This window comes from Podarcis gaigeae, assembly GCF_964106915.1.
Source record: "Podarcis gaigeae genome assembly, chromosome: 16".
Lineage (NCBI taxonomy): Eukaryota > Metazoa > Chordata > Lepidosauria > Squamata > Lacertidae > Podarcis > Podarcis gaigeae.
The window spans coordinates 6,281,319-6,298,843 of record NC_139693.1 but is presented as its reverse complement, the minus strand read 5'-3'; the positions used below and the strand labels follow the sequence as shown (position 1 = coordinate 6,298,843).

At 44.2% G+C, this 17,525-nt stretch overlaps 1 protein-coding gene across 1 annotated transcript; it reads left to right on the top strand.

Moving 5' to 3' along the window:
* Positions 1-5,718: 5,718 nt before the first annotated feature.
* On the top strand, positions 5,719-17,525 carry LOC310834425 (uncharacterized protein). Its single transcript, XM_083717915.1, has 8 exons — positions 5,719-6,408; positions 12,478-12,620; positions 13,692-13,787; positions 14,759-14,846; positions 14,904-15,368; positions 15,774-16,535; positions 16,644-16,712; positions 16,863-17,525. The coding sequence occupies exons 4-8, from the start codon at positions 14,822-14,824 to the stop codon at positions 17,186-17,188; spliced, it is 1,647 nt and encodes a 548-aa protein (XP_083574041.1). The 5' UTR covers positions 5,719-6,408; positions 12,478-12,620; positions 13,692-13,787; positions 14,759-14,821; the 3' UTR covers positions 17,189-17,525.

The window sequence follows — 17,525 nt, the reverse complement described above, 5'->3', positions numbered from 1 at the left end:
CGGGACTAGATGGGCCTTTGGTCCAGTCCATAATGTGCTTGATATTAGTCCAAATCCACATGATTCTCCTTTGCAACCCCAATGCTTACTGTGAAGAGATAACCCAGCATTGATGCTCAATTGGCTTGCAAGATATTACATAATATACAGGTCTCACTTTGCCTTTCGCCATACCACAGTTGTCCTTCTTTCTCTTTTCCATTCTGGAAGAAAACATAAAACATGATATTTTATAATAAAAAATACACACTCATGATTTGACAAGTCATTCATCTTGTGGAAAATATTTTATTGTCCCGTTGAGATTGAAACAAAGAGGTTTCCTGCCTTGTGGTGTCTTTTTTTTTTTTTTTTTTTTTTTGGAGGGCATGGGAAGTTAAATTTTGAAAAATCAATTTTGGGACAGAATCCTCCAAAATAAATTTGGACATGAGCCCACACACGCTCAACTGGTCCATGTGGGATCTGGGTTCTTTGCTATTTTTTATTTCAAATTAAAAAGAGAGAGCCCCTAGTCTTTTTGATTTGTTGAAAATATAAAGAAAAGTAAAAAGAAAATCCTGTGAACAGGAGTTACATGTGTGTTTGTTGACAGCTCTTCCAGGTACGTTGAGCAGTTAGTTACATGCACAAAATATAATACAATTTATATATATCTGGGCAACAGCTCCATGGGACACCTGTAAAATGTCACCCAGGCTTAGCATAAATTATGTGTGACAGATCAGGTGCTCACTGATAATATGGGGTTAAGCAAGACTGAAGAACATGGATTAAACAAACAAACAAACAGACCAAGCACAGGTAAACTTGAGTAATGAGCAATCCCTAAGTAGGTGGACTTTGAATGAGGCAGAGTAGCAGGCCCAGCATCAGCACCTGCTATAGAAACCCCTGGTGGCCCAGAAGAAGAAGAAGAAGAAGAGTTTGGATTTGATACCCCGCCTTTCACTCCCCTTCAGGAGTCTCAAAGCGGCTAACATTCTCCTTTCCCTTCCTCCCCCACAACAAACACTCTGTGAGGTGAGTGGGGCTGAGAGACTTCAAAGAAGTGTGACTGGCCCAAGGTCACCCAGCAGCTGCATGTGGAGGAGTGGGGAATCGAACCTGGTTCACCAGATTACAAGACTACCGCTCTTAACCACTACACCACACTGGCTCTCAAGAAGGACCTGTAAATGGGACAGCATTTGGTTTGCATGGAGAAGCTCCCAGGTACAATCCCCAGAAATTCTTGGTAGGGCTGGGAGAGAAACTCTGGAGAGCTGCTTCCAGACAGTGTGTAGACAATACTTAGCTAGATAGACCAAAGGTTTGACTCAGTAAAAGGTAAAAAAAAAAAAAAAAGGTAAAGAACCCCCTGGACAGTTACGGTAAGTCCAGTGGTGGTGTGTGGTGCCTGCTCATCAAACTTTGGACCAAGGGAGCCGGTGTTTGTCCACAGACAGCTTTCCGGGGCATGTGGCCAATATGACTAAACTGCTTCTGGTGCAACAGGACACCGTGATGGAAACCAGAGCGCACAATAATGCCACTGACCTTCCCACTGCAATGGTACCTATTTATCTACTTGCACTGGCATGTTTTAGAATTGTTAGGTTGGCAGAAGCTGGGACAGAGCAATGGGAGCTCCTTCCATTGTGGGGATTCAAAGCGCCAACCTTCTGATCAGCAAGCTCAGTGGTTTAGACCACAGCGCCACTCGTATTTTGACTCAGTGTAAGGTAGCTTCCCATGTTAATAATAATAATAATAATAATAATAATAATAATAATAGTTTATTGTTTATACCTTGCCCATCTGGCTGAGTTTCCCAGACACTTTGGCCGACTCCCAATCAAGCGTTAAAACAAAACAGCATTAAATATTAAAAACTTTCCTAAACAGAGCTGTCTTAAGATGTCTTTTAAAAATAGGATAGCTGCTTATTTCCTTGACCTCTGATGGGAGGGCGTCCCACAGGGCGGCCACCACTACCGAGAAGGCCCTCTGTCTGGTTCCCTGTAACCTCACTTCTCTCAGTAGGGAACCGCCAGAAGGCCCTTGGCGCTGGATCTCAGTGTCCGGGCTGAATGATGGGGATTCTACTTCCTATCAAAGTAGAATTGCCCTTTACCAGCTTTGGCAGGTAAGACAGCTATGGCTGTTCCTGGACGAAGATGGTCTGGCTTCTGGCAACCATCTTCTGGTAACCTGCAGGTTGACAGCTCCTGCATCCCTAGCCATTGGCCAAATTGGTTGCCATCTGATGGCATTTGTAGTCCAATGGTATCTGGAAGGTACCAGGTTGTGGAGGGATGCACTCATTCTGGTTGTATTTCTCTGCCATCTTGAGCATTCTCCAACTACACTTCAGGTGTTTCAAATTTATTTATTTATTAAATAAATCAAGCAACCAATTAATTAATTAATTGCATTTACATCTCGCTTTTCTTCTTCTTCATGGAGTTCAAGATGGCATGCCCTTCTCGTTTAATCCACACAACAGCCCTGCAAGATAGGTTAGGGTAAGAGGCAGTAACTGGTCTAAGGTCACACTCAGTGTGCATCATGACTGTGTGTCATGGACTGGCTTGATGAAGAGGAAAGGTGAAACGTATGAGCTGGGGAACCCCCAAGGGATGAAAGCTCAGAGCCAGGGGACTGGTGGTGGGATGACAATGAGTGGTCAGAGGGAGAAGACTGGGAGACTGGGAAGAGGAGGGGTTGGAAGCTAAAGGGGCAACAGGGTTTAGTGAGCAGGAGGAGGTTGGGGCAGAGAGCAGTACAGGCTCAGAGTCAGAAAAAGTGGCTAGAAAGAAGAAGAAGAAGAAGAAGAAGAAGAAGAAGAAGAAGAAGAAGAAGAAGAAGAAGAAGAAGAAGAAGTTGTTGTTGTTGTTTGGATTTGATATCCCGCTTTATCACTTCCCTAAGGAGTCTCAAAGCGGCTAGCAATCTCCTTTCCCTCCCCCCCCCAACAAACACTCTGTGAGGTGAGTGGGGCTGAGAGACTGCAGAGAAGTGTGACTGGCCCAAGGTCACCCAGCAGCTGCATGTGTAGGAGCGGGGAAGCGAACCCAGTTCACCAGATTACGAGTCTACCGCTCTTAACCACTACACCACACTGGAGAGAGGCCAAGAGGCATTGATGAGGCAGGCTGCTGAAAAATCCAGGGAGTCTCCCCTCCCTGCTGCAATCAGCTCCCTTCTTTCTCTTCCCACCCCCAGTCTGCTAGAACATGCAAATAAATGAAAAGGGCAGAGCCTGGTTGTATGCAAGCCTAGAGTGGTGGGAATGCAGGGACCCACAGTCCTCACAACTGCCACATTGGGGCAAGATCTACTGGAATTGTTGGAATCACTGTTTTGGTTTCTTGAATAAAGAGTTAACTTCACTGACACCGTGTTGGCTCTTTGGCTGACCTATGCTTGACTCTGGCTCCTGACAGCCGGATTTGAACCCTAGTCTCTCAGGTCTGGCATGCTAACTGCTACACCACACTGGCTCTTGGTGGAGTAGCTATGTGGAAGGAGAGAGAAACCATTCTGCAGCTAATGAAATTACTTTCCTTGATTATTAAAATGAATATGTTTGTCTATGCTTTATGTGCCTGTACACTTTAAATGCAGAATCTTTATACACATTCCATTCTATTAAATGATCTGCTTCCTTGCACCACATTCACAAACCTTGCTGACTCTGCCCGCATAAATCTGGGATGAGACACATGCAAAATACTGAGATGGATAAATGGCCATACTGGTGAGACTAAAGGATCTGCCACAAGGACTCATTTAACTGTATGTTTATTTTAATCTTTGTTGGAAGCTGCCCAGAGTGGCTGGGGAAACCCAGCCAGATGGGTGGGGTACAAATAATAAATTATTATTATTATTATTAGTAGTAGTAGTAGTAGTAGTAGCAGTGTTCTTTCCTAACTGCTCTAGATGAGAACTCTCCGTGTGCCTCCATAAAATCCTTGGGCAATTAAATAGCACAGCTGTTGTGCACTAGGGGGCTAGCATCACAAATCCAAGGAAATTGAATCCTTTTAGCTAAACAATTAGGCAAATGAATGGGGCTCATGGTATAACAAAAACCATAGCCTAGACACTGAGATCTGGATCTGAGGACCTTCTAGTGGTTCCCTCACTGCAAGAAGTGAAGTTACAGACAACCAGGCAAAGGGCCTTCTTGACATGCAATATACATATTTTTTAGGATTCACCTTATTTAGATGATTCTAAGTTGTTTTTAACTGTTCTTGACATTGTGCTTTAATTGTTGTAACCTGCCATGTGACCTTGGTTTGAAAAGCGGGTAATTAATGATCATTATCACCATAAGCACCAACCTTCACTTATGAAATCTGTTGGGCCAAGGCATGCTAATGAATTCACCTTGTTGTTTTTGTTTAGTCGTTTAGTCGTGTCCGACTCTTCATGACCCCATAGACCAATCTTAAATGGCTTTAAAATAGGACTAGACTAATTCATGGTTTTTCAATAGCTATTGACCATGGTAAGTAATTGGAACTTTCAGTGACTGTTCACTTTTCAGTGCTAACTGGGGGGGGGGGGATAGAAAGGAGGGTGCCTCCCTAGAGGAATCTGATTGGCCACTGTGAGAACCTGGATGCTGAGAGACATGGACCATTCCTGCTAATTTAGCTGGTCTCTTTCTTACCTTATGCTCCGTAACTGAAACCTTTCTCCTGCTTTATCTAAAGAAAACTTACAAAGGCGTCTGCAACCAACTGTATGAGTCAGACGGTTTCCTGTCTCGCCTGCTTGCCTGAAATGAACCTTGTTACATCACTGCCCTATAACAGGTAATGGGCATTTCAAAATAAACAGCTGCTGCTGGAAGGTGTGTAACTATGGGCAGTTTGCGTGGAGCCGCTTTGTGGCATCTTAATATTCAGGCACATTCCTCTACATTAGGAATGTACCTGAAGCTCTCTAGCTGTTGTCAGTCTCCAACTCCCATCACCCTTGGCCATTGGCCATGCTGGAATGGGACTGATGGGAACTGGAGTCCAATAAATAACTAGAGAGCTGTAAGTTCACTATCTTAAGCCTATAGACCAGCCTTTCTCAACCTGTGGGTCCCCAGATGTCGTTGAACTACAACTCCCATCACTCCTAGCTAGCAAGGCCAGAGCTCAGGGATGATGGGAGTTGTAGTCCAACAACATCTGGGGAGCCACAGGTTGAGAACTGCTGCTATAGACCTTCAGGTATAGATGGATTCCAGCTCCCATCAGTTTCCGTCAGCATGGCCAATGGCTATGAGCGATGGGATTTGTAATCTAACAGCATCTGGAGAACCAAAAGTTCCCCACTGTATATATATCCCTCAGTGCCACCACAAAAAGCAGCAAGTTCTCAGGGGGAAATAAAACAGGGGGGAAATGTTTGGGGCCCCAGATACAGCCCCCAAACCATGTGTGTGTCCTTGCAGAGAAAGGTGGGATATAAATACAAAATGAATTTTTAAAAATGCTACAGAGAGCTTGCCTTTTGCATGCTCACACAACACTTCCCCCTGTTTTATGGAGATGAGTGTCTTTCCCCACTAAGGTGCTGAGGAAGTTACTGATGTATGGCTTTTATCTATATGCTCTAGCAATTTGATCATGACTGCTTTAAACTAAAATCTGAGGGGGAGGAGGGGAGAAGACCCAGGTAACATGTTGATGTTGATATCAGGAAAGGTCCTAGAATGTAATGATCTCAGGCAGGCAAGCTAGCCCCTATCAGAATTAACGACTCTCTGGCAGTTTTATAGTAAGTTTATTTATAAATTACATGCAAAGCGTGGCTCCCAACCTGCCACACTTTGATACGAGTTGGTCTCTCTGAGTCTTCTCACCTGTCACAGCAAAAAGGGTGCCAAAATCCAGTCCTTCCTCTTCCATTGCATTTTAACCCTTTCAGTTCTTCTGGTTCGGAGAGAAGGAGGGTGGAATTCCCTCCACCCTGCTTTGATAAGAAGAACCCTCTGCACACTGTTTATCTTCTGGTTGCATAGCAACCCCCTCACTGCCATCTAACTCTCCCCCCTTCTTGTGAGCTGTCCAAGTCTGCTGCTCTAGCTGAGTCAGGGAACTCTTGGTAAAGGGGGGCTGAGCTCACCCACACCTGCTCTGTTTGCATTCTTTCGTCTCCAGTCAGACTCTGATGCTCTTTGTACTAACAATCCTTCATCTCCAGTGTCGGACTCTTCCCAGGCATTCGATTCAGCCACGTCCCTGACATAGAACATATAATTAAATGGTTGGTCTGTTAGCACTCAGAAAAGGATGTTGTGATTACTAAGATCCAGCATAGGTTTCTCAAAAACAGTTAATGCCAGACGAAACTTATTTACTTTTTGGGTAGAGTTAAAAACTTAGTGGATCGGTAATACTGTTGACATAGATTCAGGTAGGTGGCCGTGTTAGTCTGATGCAGTCAAAATAATAAATCAATGTTTTTTTTAAAAAAAGAAAAAATAGTCCAGTAGCACCTTAGAGTCCAACTAAGTTTGTTCTGGGTATAAGCTTTTGTGTGCAGGCACACTTTTTCAGATACCTGACATAGTGGCTGTTGACATAGTTTATTTTCATTTCAGTACAGTGGTACCTCAGGTTACAGATGCTTCAGGTTACAGACTCCACTAACCAAGAAATAGTACCTCGGATTAAGAACTTTGCTTCAGGATGAGAACAGAAATCACGCGGCGGCAGCGGAATGCCCTATTAGCTAAAGTAGTACCTCAGGTTAAGAACAGTTTCAGGTTAAGAATGGACCTCCAGAATGGATTAAGTTCTTAACCTGAGGTATGACTGTAAGGCTTTTGACAAAGTACCCCATTTTATTCTTGCTGAGAAGCCATTAAAATGTGGACTAGACAAAGTTATTGTTAGGTGGATTTCCAGCTATTAATTGACCAAACCCAAATAGTGTTCTCTAATGGTTCCTCACCATCCTGGAAAAAGTGACAAGTGGGGTGCCACAGTGTTCTGTCCTGGGCCCATAGTTGTTCAGTATCTTTATAAATAACTCAGATGAAGGAACTGAGGGGATACTCATCAAATTTGCAAATGACACCCAAGGGGGTGTAGCCAATGCCTGAAAAGGCAGAATTGGAATTTAAGTTGACCTTAACAGATTGGAGAACTGGGCCCAAACTAACAAACATGAATTTCAATAGGGACGCGGGTGGTGCTGTGGGTTAAACTACATAGCCTAGGACTTGCCGATCAGAAGGTCGGCTGTTTGAAACCCAGCAATGGGGTGAGCTTCCGTTGCTCAGTCCCTGCTCCTGCCAACCTAGCAGTTCAAAAGCACATCAAAGTGCAAGTAGATAAATAGGTACTGCTCCGGTGGGAAGGTAAACAGTGTTTCCATGTGCTGCTCTGGTTTGCCAGAAGCGACTTAGTCATGCTGGCCACATGACCTGGAAGCTGGACACCGGCTCCCTCGGCCAATAAAGCGAGATGAGTGCCGCAACCCCAGAGCAGTCTGCGAATGGACCTAATGGTCAGGGGTCCCTTTACCTTTACCTAACAGAACTGGGCCCAAACTAACAAAAATGAATTTCAATAGGGGCAAATGTCAGGAAGAACCAGCTGCACAAATATAAAATGGGGGACAACTAGATTGCTAAGGGATCTTAGTAGTCCAAAAGCTCCAGGGGAGTCAAGGGTGTGAAGTAGCAGGGGGGAAAAAGAAGAAGCTAATGCTATTCTAGGCTGCATTAACAAAAATATAGTGTCCAGATCAAGGGAAGTCATCGTCCTACTCAATTCTGTCTTGTTTAGACCACACCTGGAGTACTGTGTCCAGTTCTTGGCACCACAATTTAAGAAGGATATTGAGAAGCTGGGCTGTGTGCATGGGAGGGCAACCAAGATGATAAAAGTTCTGGACACCAGGCATAATGAGGAGCAATTGAAGGAATTGGTTATGTTTAGCTTGGAAAAGAGGAGTCTGAGAAGAGATTTGATAGGCATCTTCAAATATCTCAAGGGCTGTCACATGGAAGATGGAATAAGCTTGCTTTCTCCTACTGTGGAGGGTAGGACTCAGCTCAATGGATTCAAGTTACAAGAAAGGCAATTCTGACTAAACATCAGGAATAACTTTTGGGTGGTAAGAGCTGTTGGACAGTCGAACAGACTCCATCGGAAGGTGGTGGCCTGTTCTTCACTGGTGGTTTTTAAGCAGAGATTGGATAGCTATCTGGCATGGATGCTTTAGTTGAGATTCCTGCATTGCCAGGGGTTGGATTAGATGACCCTCATTCTATGACTCATTCTAGGTGCTGATCTGTGGCCACACACCCAACAGCTGCAGAGGAATCTTCTCCTCAATCTTCCATCCATCCCAGCCACCTACTTGTGAGCTTGACTAAGAATGCCTTGGTCTATATTTCCTAATCCACAAACAAATACTAGCATGCAGCAAAAGCAAAATAAGGCTAATTAATGTCCTGACCTTTATCAACCTCTTTCTCTCTCTGTCCCAAGCTGTACTTTACAAACACTGACGGTGATGATAATTGAACTCTCTTCCTTTAATTTGTGGAAATGAATTCTTAGCTGGTTCTTATTAGTCAATTATATCGCCTGGAAGGAATTAGAGCAGATTGATCGGGCCCTTTCCGTTAACGTGTCTGGCTACAAGGAAATACCAGCCATCATCTCCAAAGTTTCTGCTACGCACTTGGCTGGCCGTTGGTCAAGTAATATACAGATATAGCTATAGAAACTGCAAGGGGTTTTTGGTTTGATCTCAGTCTCATGATCCACAGCTTAGCACTCATTTCCATATTTGCAAACATAATTCCACCCCACCTCCCCGGACGCTGGAAATGAGCACTAAACATGTGGTATATTCCACTGTACTTCTGGAAGTGCCTTTTATGTCATATGAAAACAGAAAACAGTTAGGGGAATGTTGGGAACATGGAATAAGCTTCTATGGGAATGAAGCTCAAGGCGGTGGGGAATGCACATTCTTCTATCTATCCCTACCTCTGTTTCTCTTTCCTTTCTCTATTGCAGTGGTGGGGAATCTTGGAGTCTCCAGATATTGCTGTACTCAAACTCCCATTGGCACCAAGTAGCATGGCCCATAGTCAACGATGATTCCCTCACCCCTGTTCTATTGTCTTCCATGTGATCATTTCTGGATTATAAGTCTGACAGATCAAGGACAAGTTCTCTGATATGTTTTAAGGTGCATAGATGTCACAATATAAATTCATGATGATATCTGCAGCCATTTTCTTACCGGAAAGTGTACATCAGGTACATTGTACATCCAAGTGTTCAACCATGTTGGTTATCAGTTGAAGGTAGTGGTGGTTGGAAGGGAGAAATCCCTTAAAGACAGAAAACTTATTTTTTAAAATATGTTCTATTTTATAAGGGCTGAAGAAGCCCTTTGGGGGTGAAGCAAGGGAGATATCTGAAAACCTTGTTCTGCCCAAGTTAGCAGTTTGTACCTGCACCAGGCAGCTTGTGCCAGCAGTCTACATCAGCTGTGTTGTTCTTGTTACCTTGAGGATTTTTCTATTTTTATAGAAGAAGAAGAAGAAGAAGAAGAAGAAGAAGAAGAAGAAGAAGAAGAAGAAGAAGAGGAGGAGGAGGAGGAGGAGGAGGAGGAGGAGGAGGAGTAGTAGTAGTTTGGATTTGATATCCCACTTTATCACTACCCGAAGGAGTCTCAAAGCGGCTAACATTCTCCTTTCCCTTCCTCCCCCACATCAAACACTCTGTGAGGTGAGTGGGGCTGAGAGACTTCAGAGAAGTGTGACTAGCCCAAGCAGCTGCATGTGGAGGAGCGGAGACGTGAAGGAGCAGAGACATGAACCCAGTTCCCCAGATTACGAATCTACCGCTCTTAACCACTACACCAAACTGGCTCTCGAAGGATTGTGTTATACAGGAACTTACAAGAAGCAGCAATAAGAAAGCCTAAGGATTTGTAATACAGGAACTCACAAAAAGAAACAAGAAGAAAAGAAGAAATGTATTTTTGTTGTTGTTGTTTAGTCGTTTAGTCATGTCCGACTCTTCGTGACCCCATGGACCAGAGAACGCCAGGCACCTCTGTCCTCCACTGCCTTCCGCAGTTTGGTCAAATGTATTATCATAGGTTAAATAAAGTATATATGAACTGTATAGGTTACACATACTGGACTAGACCTATACGTTAGGAAATAACCAATAAAATGTTCACAGATTATTATTCAGCCTGTTGCACTTTGTGTATTGTAATAACTGTATTTGCGTAGCAAGGTATTGAATTTGTTTTGACAGAGCTGTAATCAGGCAACGTTCAACCATGTTGATTATCAGTTGAAGGTAGTGTTGGTTGGAAGGGGAAAATCCCTTGAAGTCAGAAAACTTATTTTAAAAATATGTTCTATTTTATAATGTACAGTTGTTTACCTTGGTTTCCGAACAGCTTACTTCTCGAACGTTTTGGCTCCCAAACGTTGCAAACCTGGAAGTGACTGTTCTGGTTTGCGAACTATTTTTGGAAGCCGAGCATCCGACAGGGCTTCCATGGCTTCTGATTGGCTGCAGGAGCTACCTGCAGCCAATCAGAAGCCGTGCTTTGGTTTTCGAATGTTTTGAAAATCAAACGGACATCCGGAATGGATTCCGTTCAACCTCCAAGGTACGACTGTATATAAACAATTAGAAGAACAGGTGAAAAGGAATTTAAAATGAATAGAGATACAAATGAGCAAAGTAACAAATATAGATACAAATCAGTTAAGTAACAAAGTCCTGTTCATGAAAGAAAGAAAAAAGTGGGAATAATTGTACTCTGCTAATTTAAATGAATTTGGCTTGCTAGCAGGTTTTAAGGTTAATAATAAAAAAACCCAAGAATGTTAATAAAACATATGACAACAGAAGATCAAAATGGAGAAAACTAGACTTCAAATTGGAAAAAAGTAAAGTATTTAGGTATAACCATGACAAATATAAATTGTATGTTGTTTCAAAATAATTATGTTAAGACATGGATGGAAATTAAAAAGATATGTTAAGTTAGGGAAAATTAATATTGTCCTTGGTGGGTAGAATTTTTGTGATAAAGCATGAGATGAATTACGGGAGAGCATTACAAAGTTCACACAGAAACATAAACAATGTTTGATTCAACTTGCCTGTGGAAATACTCGGAGGTTATTAAGAAGAAAAAGGATAACAACAAAGAGATGGGAAGATGGGACTTGTGAACAAAGCAGCAGAAATATGAGATGATTAGACCCTTTCTGAACTCAAAGCATGGCTACTTCCAACAAAAAATTAAAATTTGGCTAAATATTTGGAGTTTATTATGTATTGGTATAATTTGGAATAATTAATGTGATATGATTGGTTTGTTAAATGGAAATTTAATAAAAAATATTTTTAAAAAAGAATTTTTGTGATAAAGATGAATATATTGCCCAGAATGATGTTTTTTGTTCCATTACAGCTAATGACTTACAGTACCATTCAAAGAATGGCAAAAACACTTATCAAGGTTTTGAAGGCAAGTGGGGGGGGGGACTACATTTTAAAATATTACAAGATTTAAAGGAAAGGGAGGATTGGGTGTACCAAACCTAAAACTGTATTTTTTAGCCCATTGTTTAGTGTGGATGCAGGACTGGATGAAATTGAGAAATAAGAGGGTCCTGGAAAAGAGGGACATGACCTAAAGTATGGATGGCGTGGATATTTGTGGCACCACAAAGTTAAAGTGGACTTTAAAAATCACTTTATTATATGTGACATATTAATAATTTGGAATAAATACAAGCCTAGATTGTGCCCAAAAACACCGTTATGGATGTCATCACAAGAAACTTTCTACAGAAAAGAGATAAAACGCAAAGAGATATGTACAACATGCCAAGAATTTTTAAAATTGCATCAAGGAGACTATAAAATTAAAAGAAGAGAACAGCTAATAGAGGAAGGTTATAATTTTCAGTGATTTTCTTATATGCTATTAGCAGAGAGGTTTAAATTGGATGAAAACACATTTGGTATAGATATAGAACAAGGAAAGACAGGCTTTGAAACTCAACTGAGAGCAGAGGATGAACATGTTGCTACAAAGATGTAGAAACTTTTGTTGAAATTCAAAGCCAAAGAAGAAGAAGTTAAAGAACGTATGATTAAATGGGCAAAATATTTATGTTATAATATACAGATGGAACTGGCGGAGTATATGCGGACTAAAGGGTTAAAATTTACGTTGTGTTATAATGTTAAAGAGAACTTTTATAAAATGATGCATCCTTTGTATTTAACTCCTGAGAAATTGTTTAGAATATACAAAAGTGTTTCAGGTATTTTCTGGAAGTGCCAAGAACATGGGGAAACATTTGATCGTGCTTGGTGGACATGTGAAAAGGCTAAAAATACAAATACATACATTGAAACAGAAGATTTTAAAGATTAATATCCAACTGAAGCCAGAACTTTTTTCTTTTAGGGTTAATGGATACATAATTGGAAAGGTTTATGGAAGATTATTCCAATATATGATTACATGAGCAAGATTTTTGTACTCACAAAGATGGAAAGACACAGTGCTACCTACTATGGAAGAATGACTGATAAAATTATTGGACTTAGGTGAGATGGCAAAGTTAACGCATAATTTGAGAAAAATCATTATTGACCTTTATTAAGAATTGGAAGGAGGGATGTGGGTGGTGCTGTGGGTTAAACCACTGAGCCTAGGGCTTGCCGATAAGAAGGTTCAGTGGTCCGAATCCCCGCAATGGGGTGAGCTCCCATTGTTTGGTCCCAGCTCCTGCCAACCTAGCAGTTCGAAAGCACGTCAAAGTGCAAGTAGATAAATAGGTACCGCTCAGGTGGGAAGGGAAAGGGAGTTTCCGTGCGCTGCTCTGGTTCACCAGAAGCAGCTTAGTCATGCTGGCCACATGACCTGGAAGCTGTACGCCGGTTCCCTTGGACAATAAAGCGAGATGAGCGCCGCAACCCCTGGACCTAATGGAAATTTCTTATGGACTTTATGCATGAAAGAGAAAATGAACTTATAATACTTGTATTTGAAGATTCAAAAAATATTGGCTTATAGAAAATAGAACAGTTGGGTGTCAGTGAATACTAAATTTAGCTGACTTTTAAAATCTTTTTTCTATTTCCTTTCTTTTCGCTCTTTTTTCCTTTTACTTTCTTTTCTTCCCCCTCCTCTTCCTGCTCCCTTTTCTTTGCTTAGATTAGATTTTAAAATTATTTCTTTTATTCTGGTGTATTGGATATAAGATTTTGTATATCTTTTGGCAAATAAATAAAAAGAAAGAGAAAGAGAAACTGTATTTTGCTCAATTCTAGTAGCAATATTCTGTTGGGAGCCGCCCAAAGTGACTGGGGTAACCTAGTCACATGGGTGGCATTTAAGTAATAAAATTATTGTTGTTATTATGGAAATAAGGAGACTGGGTTTACACATTTCTGGCACACCTGCAAGGACTCTTTCACTGCCCCAAACAGGCTGCATTTAGCCAAGGAATTAGGTGGAGCTCATGATTAATTAATCATGTTTATTTATCAACAATTATAGCAATGACAGACGTCAATCTCTTGCCTTTGTTATGCATCTAAGACTAGAAAGTCCAGTCATTAGGCAGGGAGTAAATATGCAAGTCATCATGCCCAGGGGTGTATCATATCCCGTAGGAGAGGCCTTGAGATGGTATAAAAAGTTATCTGGACCCAATGATGTCTTCATTCACTCACTTTCAACTTCTCATCTGGTTCCTGTCGCTGGAGAGGGTAAGTCAAGTCCGTATGCTTGCATGCATTTGACCGATAACAGAACTAAGTCATTCAGCTGGAGTTGAATATGGAAGATGAACTAATTATAAAACGATAGCTTCTGTTGTGCAAGAGGATGTTTTAGAGAATGGGTTTTGATGCAATCAACGACTGTTTAAGAGAAATTTATATATGATAATATATTTCTAGTGCAAAGTAAAGAAGCAGTTATGGATAGGGTTAGCAAATAGACACAGATGCACCACAGATTTGATTTTGAAACCACATTCAACGCTCCATTTAGAGGTTGCCGCCATAGCTCTGTACAATGGTACCTCAGGTTACAGGTACTTCAGGTTACAGACTCTGCTAACCCAGAAATAGTACCTCAGGTTAAGAACTTTGCTTCAGGAAGAGAACAGAAATCATGCTCTGGTGGCGCGGTGGCAGTGGGAGGCCCCATTAGCTAAAGTGGTACCTCAGGTTAAGAACATTTTTGGTTAAGAACGGACCTCCGGAACCAGTTCTTAACCAGAGGTACCACTGTCTAGACATTTCATTTTCAATGAGTCAAACAGTAATTAATTTGCAGTAGCAGTTTGGTTTTGACACTGGAATTCATATTGTATTTCTTACATTGATTCTTTTTTGTTCGGATTTGCATGCCCCTTTGAGATTTTGGTATATAAAACAAGCCAAGTGAATACAATTGGCTTTGCCATATTGCAATGCCATTACCTCCATTGTATGCTCCCTGTTGTTGTCTGGATAAAAAGTCTCCTTGAGCTCTGGGGATGCTTCTTGTGTGCCTGGATGGAGAACAGGGAGTGGTTTGGGAGTGTGTGCAGAAACCAGCCTACTGCACAAAGGTGAAGTTTGCCTTTGCTGCCACACCCACCTTTGCTCCTGTCTCCTCCTCCCACTGCCATGTGAACCCTTGGAAGGTTGTTGGTGCATGAAAGGCTGATTTTGTCTTATTTATCTTCCAGAGCTAAACCACCAGAAGGGAAACAAAACAAGAGAAAGAACACCCTACACACCAATATAGGAAGATGAGTTCTATGCAGCAGAAGCAGGGTGGCGGCTCCTGCTGTGGAGGAGGAGGTGGAGGAGGTGGTGGTGGTGGCGGCGGAGGTGGCGGCTCATGCTGTGGAAGTAGTGGAGGAGGTTCCATCAGCTATCAAGGCCAAGGAGGGTCATCAGGCTGCTGTTGCTGTTCTGGCGGAGGCGGTGGTGGAGGAGGCAGTGGTGGTGGAGGCGGCCAGAAGATCATCATTGTCTCAGGTGGCGGAGGCGGAGGCGGACAAGGCTGCTGTGGAGGAGGATCAAGTGGTGGAGGAGGCAGCATTGGTGGACAGTCTTCAGGTTGCTGCATCGGAGGAGGATCTGGTGGGGGACAGGGGGGTGGAATGAGCCAGCAGAAGATCCCATACATGAGCGGCGGATCTGGTGGTGGAGGAGGGATATGCTGTGGAGGAGGTAGCAGTGGGGGTGGAGGAGGATCAGGAGGTGTTAAAATTATTGGTGGGGGATCTGGTGGTGGAGGGGGAGGTGGAGGTGGAGGCTCCGGTGGAATTAAGGTTATAGGTGGGGGATCTGGTGGTGGTGGAGGAGGGATATGCTGTGGAGGGGGTAGCAGTGGGGGTGGAGGAGGATCAGGAGGTGTTAAAATTATTGGTGGGGGATCTGGCGGTGGAGGGGGAGGGGGAGGGGGAAGCTCCGGTGGAATTAAGGTTATAGGTGGGGGATCTGGTGGTGGTGGTGGAGGAGGAGGTGGAGGAGGTGGAAGCTGTGGTGGAGTTAAGATTATCGGTGGGGGATCTGGTGGTGGAGGGGGAGGAGGAGGAGGTGGAAGCTCTGGTGGAGTTAAGATTATCGGTGGAGGATCTGGTGGTGGAGGGGGAGGAGGAGGAGGTGGAAGCTCTGGTGGAGTTAAGATTATAGGTGGGGGATCTGGTGGTGGAGGGGGAGGAGGTGGAAGCTCTGGTGGAGTTAAGATTATAGGTGGGGGATCTGGTGGTGGTGGTGGAGGAGGAGGTGGAGGAGGTGGAAGCTCTGGTGGAGTTAAGATTATCGGTGGGGGATCTGGTGGTGGAGGGGGAGGAGGAGGAGGTGGAAGCTCTGGTGGAGTTAAGATTATCGGTGGGGGATCTGGTGGTGGAGGGGGAGGAGGAGGAGGTGGAAGCTCTGGTGGAGTTAAGATTATAGGTGGGGGATCTGGTGGTGGAGGGGGAGGAGGAGGAGGAGGTGGAAGCTCTGGTGGAGTTAAGATTATAGGATCAGGGGGTGGCCAGGGCAGTGGTGGCCAGAGCATGGGAGGAGGGTCTGGTGGTGGTGGTGGAATGGGTGGTCAATCTATTGGTTGTGGTGGCCAGAGCTCTGGCAGCAGCATTGGAGGTGGCTCTGGTGGTGGCGGTGGCTCAGGTGGCCAGACCATCATAGTCCCATGTGGTGGAAGTAGTGGTGGTGGTCAGAGCTCTGGCGGCTACATTGGAGGAGGCTCTGGTGGCCAGAGCTCTGGCGGCTGCATTGGAGGAGGCTCTGGTGGCCAGAGCTCTGGCGGCTACATTGGAGGAGGTGGTGGCTCAGGTGGCCAGAGTTCTGGCGGCTGCATTGGAGGAGGCTCTGGTGGTGGTGGTGGCTCAGGTGGCCAGACCATCATAGTCCCATGTGGTGGAAGTAGTGGCGGTGGCCAGAGCTCTGGTGGCTACATTGGAGGAGGCTCTGGTGGCCAGAGCTCTGGCGGCTGCATTGGAGGAGGCTCTGGTGGCCAGAGCTCTGGTGGCTACATTGGAGGAGGCTCTGGTGGCCAGAGCTCTGGCGGCTGCATTGGAGGAGGCTCTGGTGGCCAGAGCTCTGGTGGCTACATTGGAGGAGGCTCTGGTGGCCAGAGCTCTGGTGGCTACATTGGAGGAGGCTCTGGTGGTGGTGGCGGTGGCTCAGGTGGCCAGACCGTCATAGTCCCATGTGGTGGAAGTAGTGGCGGTGGTGGCGGCCAGAGCTCTGGTGGCTACATTGGAGGAGGCTCTGGTGGTGGCTCAGGTGGCCAGAGCTCTGGCAGCTGCATTGGAGGAGGTTCTGGTGGTGGCTCAGGTGGCCAGACCATCATAGTCCCATGTGGTGGAAGTAGTGGCGGTGGGCAGAGCTCTGGCAGCTGCATTGGAGGAGGCTCTGGTGGTGGTGGTGGCTCAGGTGGCCAGAGCTCTGGCTGCTGCATTGGAGGAGGTTCTGGTGGTGGTTCAGGTGGCCAGACCATTATTGTATCAGGAGGCAGTAGTGGAGGAGGTGGCCAAGGTTCTGGGAGCTGCATTGGAGGAGGGTCCAGTGGGGGCTCCATGCAGACAAAGCAACCTGTTTGCCTCCCACCTGGCCTATCCCAGACCAAGCAATCTTCCCAATGGCCACCCAGCCACAAGTAAAAGGCTTCTACGTCCTTTGCTTCAACACTGTGTTCTTCCAGAAGGAAAATGAGACCGAAGTGCCAGTTTATTTCTCCTTGATGTGAAATCCCACCTTAATGTGGAACAGCTTTGCATGTTGCATGCCTTCTCCTCAGTCTCAGTCACAATCCCTTGCTTGTATCTTCTGCATTTCATTTTGTTGGTTTGTTATTGCAAGTTCAATGTTTTATTGTCCAAGAAAGAAAGAAATGTTTATTTATGCTGAAGCGGTATTGACAGTATGCCCCTACAGTTTCCTGTTTCAGTCTCCACTACTGCATGGGAGATAATAAAGCTTTCTTGAGAACTAAAATAA

Bases quoted from the DNA above. Each gene is read 5' to 3' on its own strand.
- LOC310834425 (XM_083717915.1), top strand. From the start codon at position 14,822: ATGAGTTCTATGCAGCAGAAGCAGG. The intron at 15,369-15,773 runs GTGGTGGTGGAG...TTAAGATTATAG, and splicing joins GGTTATAGGTGGGGGATCTG to GTGGGGGATCTGGTGGTGGT. The intron at 16,713-16,862 runs GTGGCCAGACCG...GTGGTGGCTCAG, and splicing joins TGGTGGTGGCGGTGGCTCAG to GTGGCCAGACCATCATAGTC.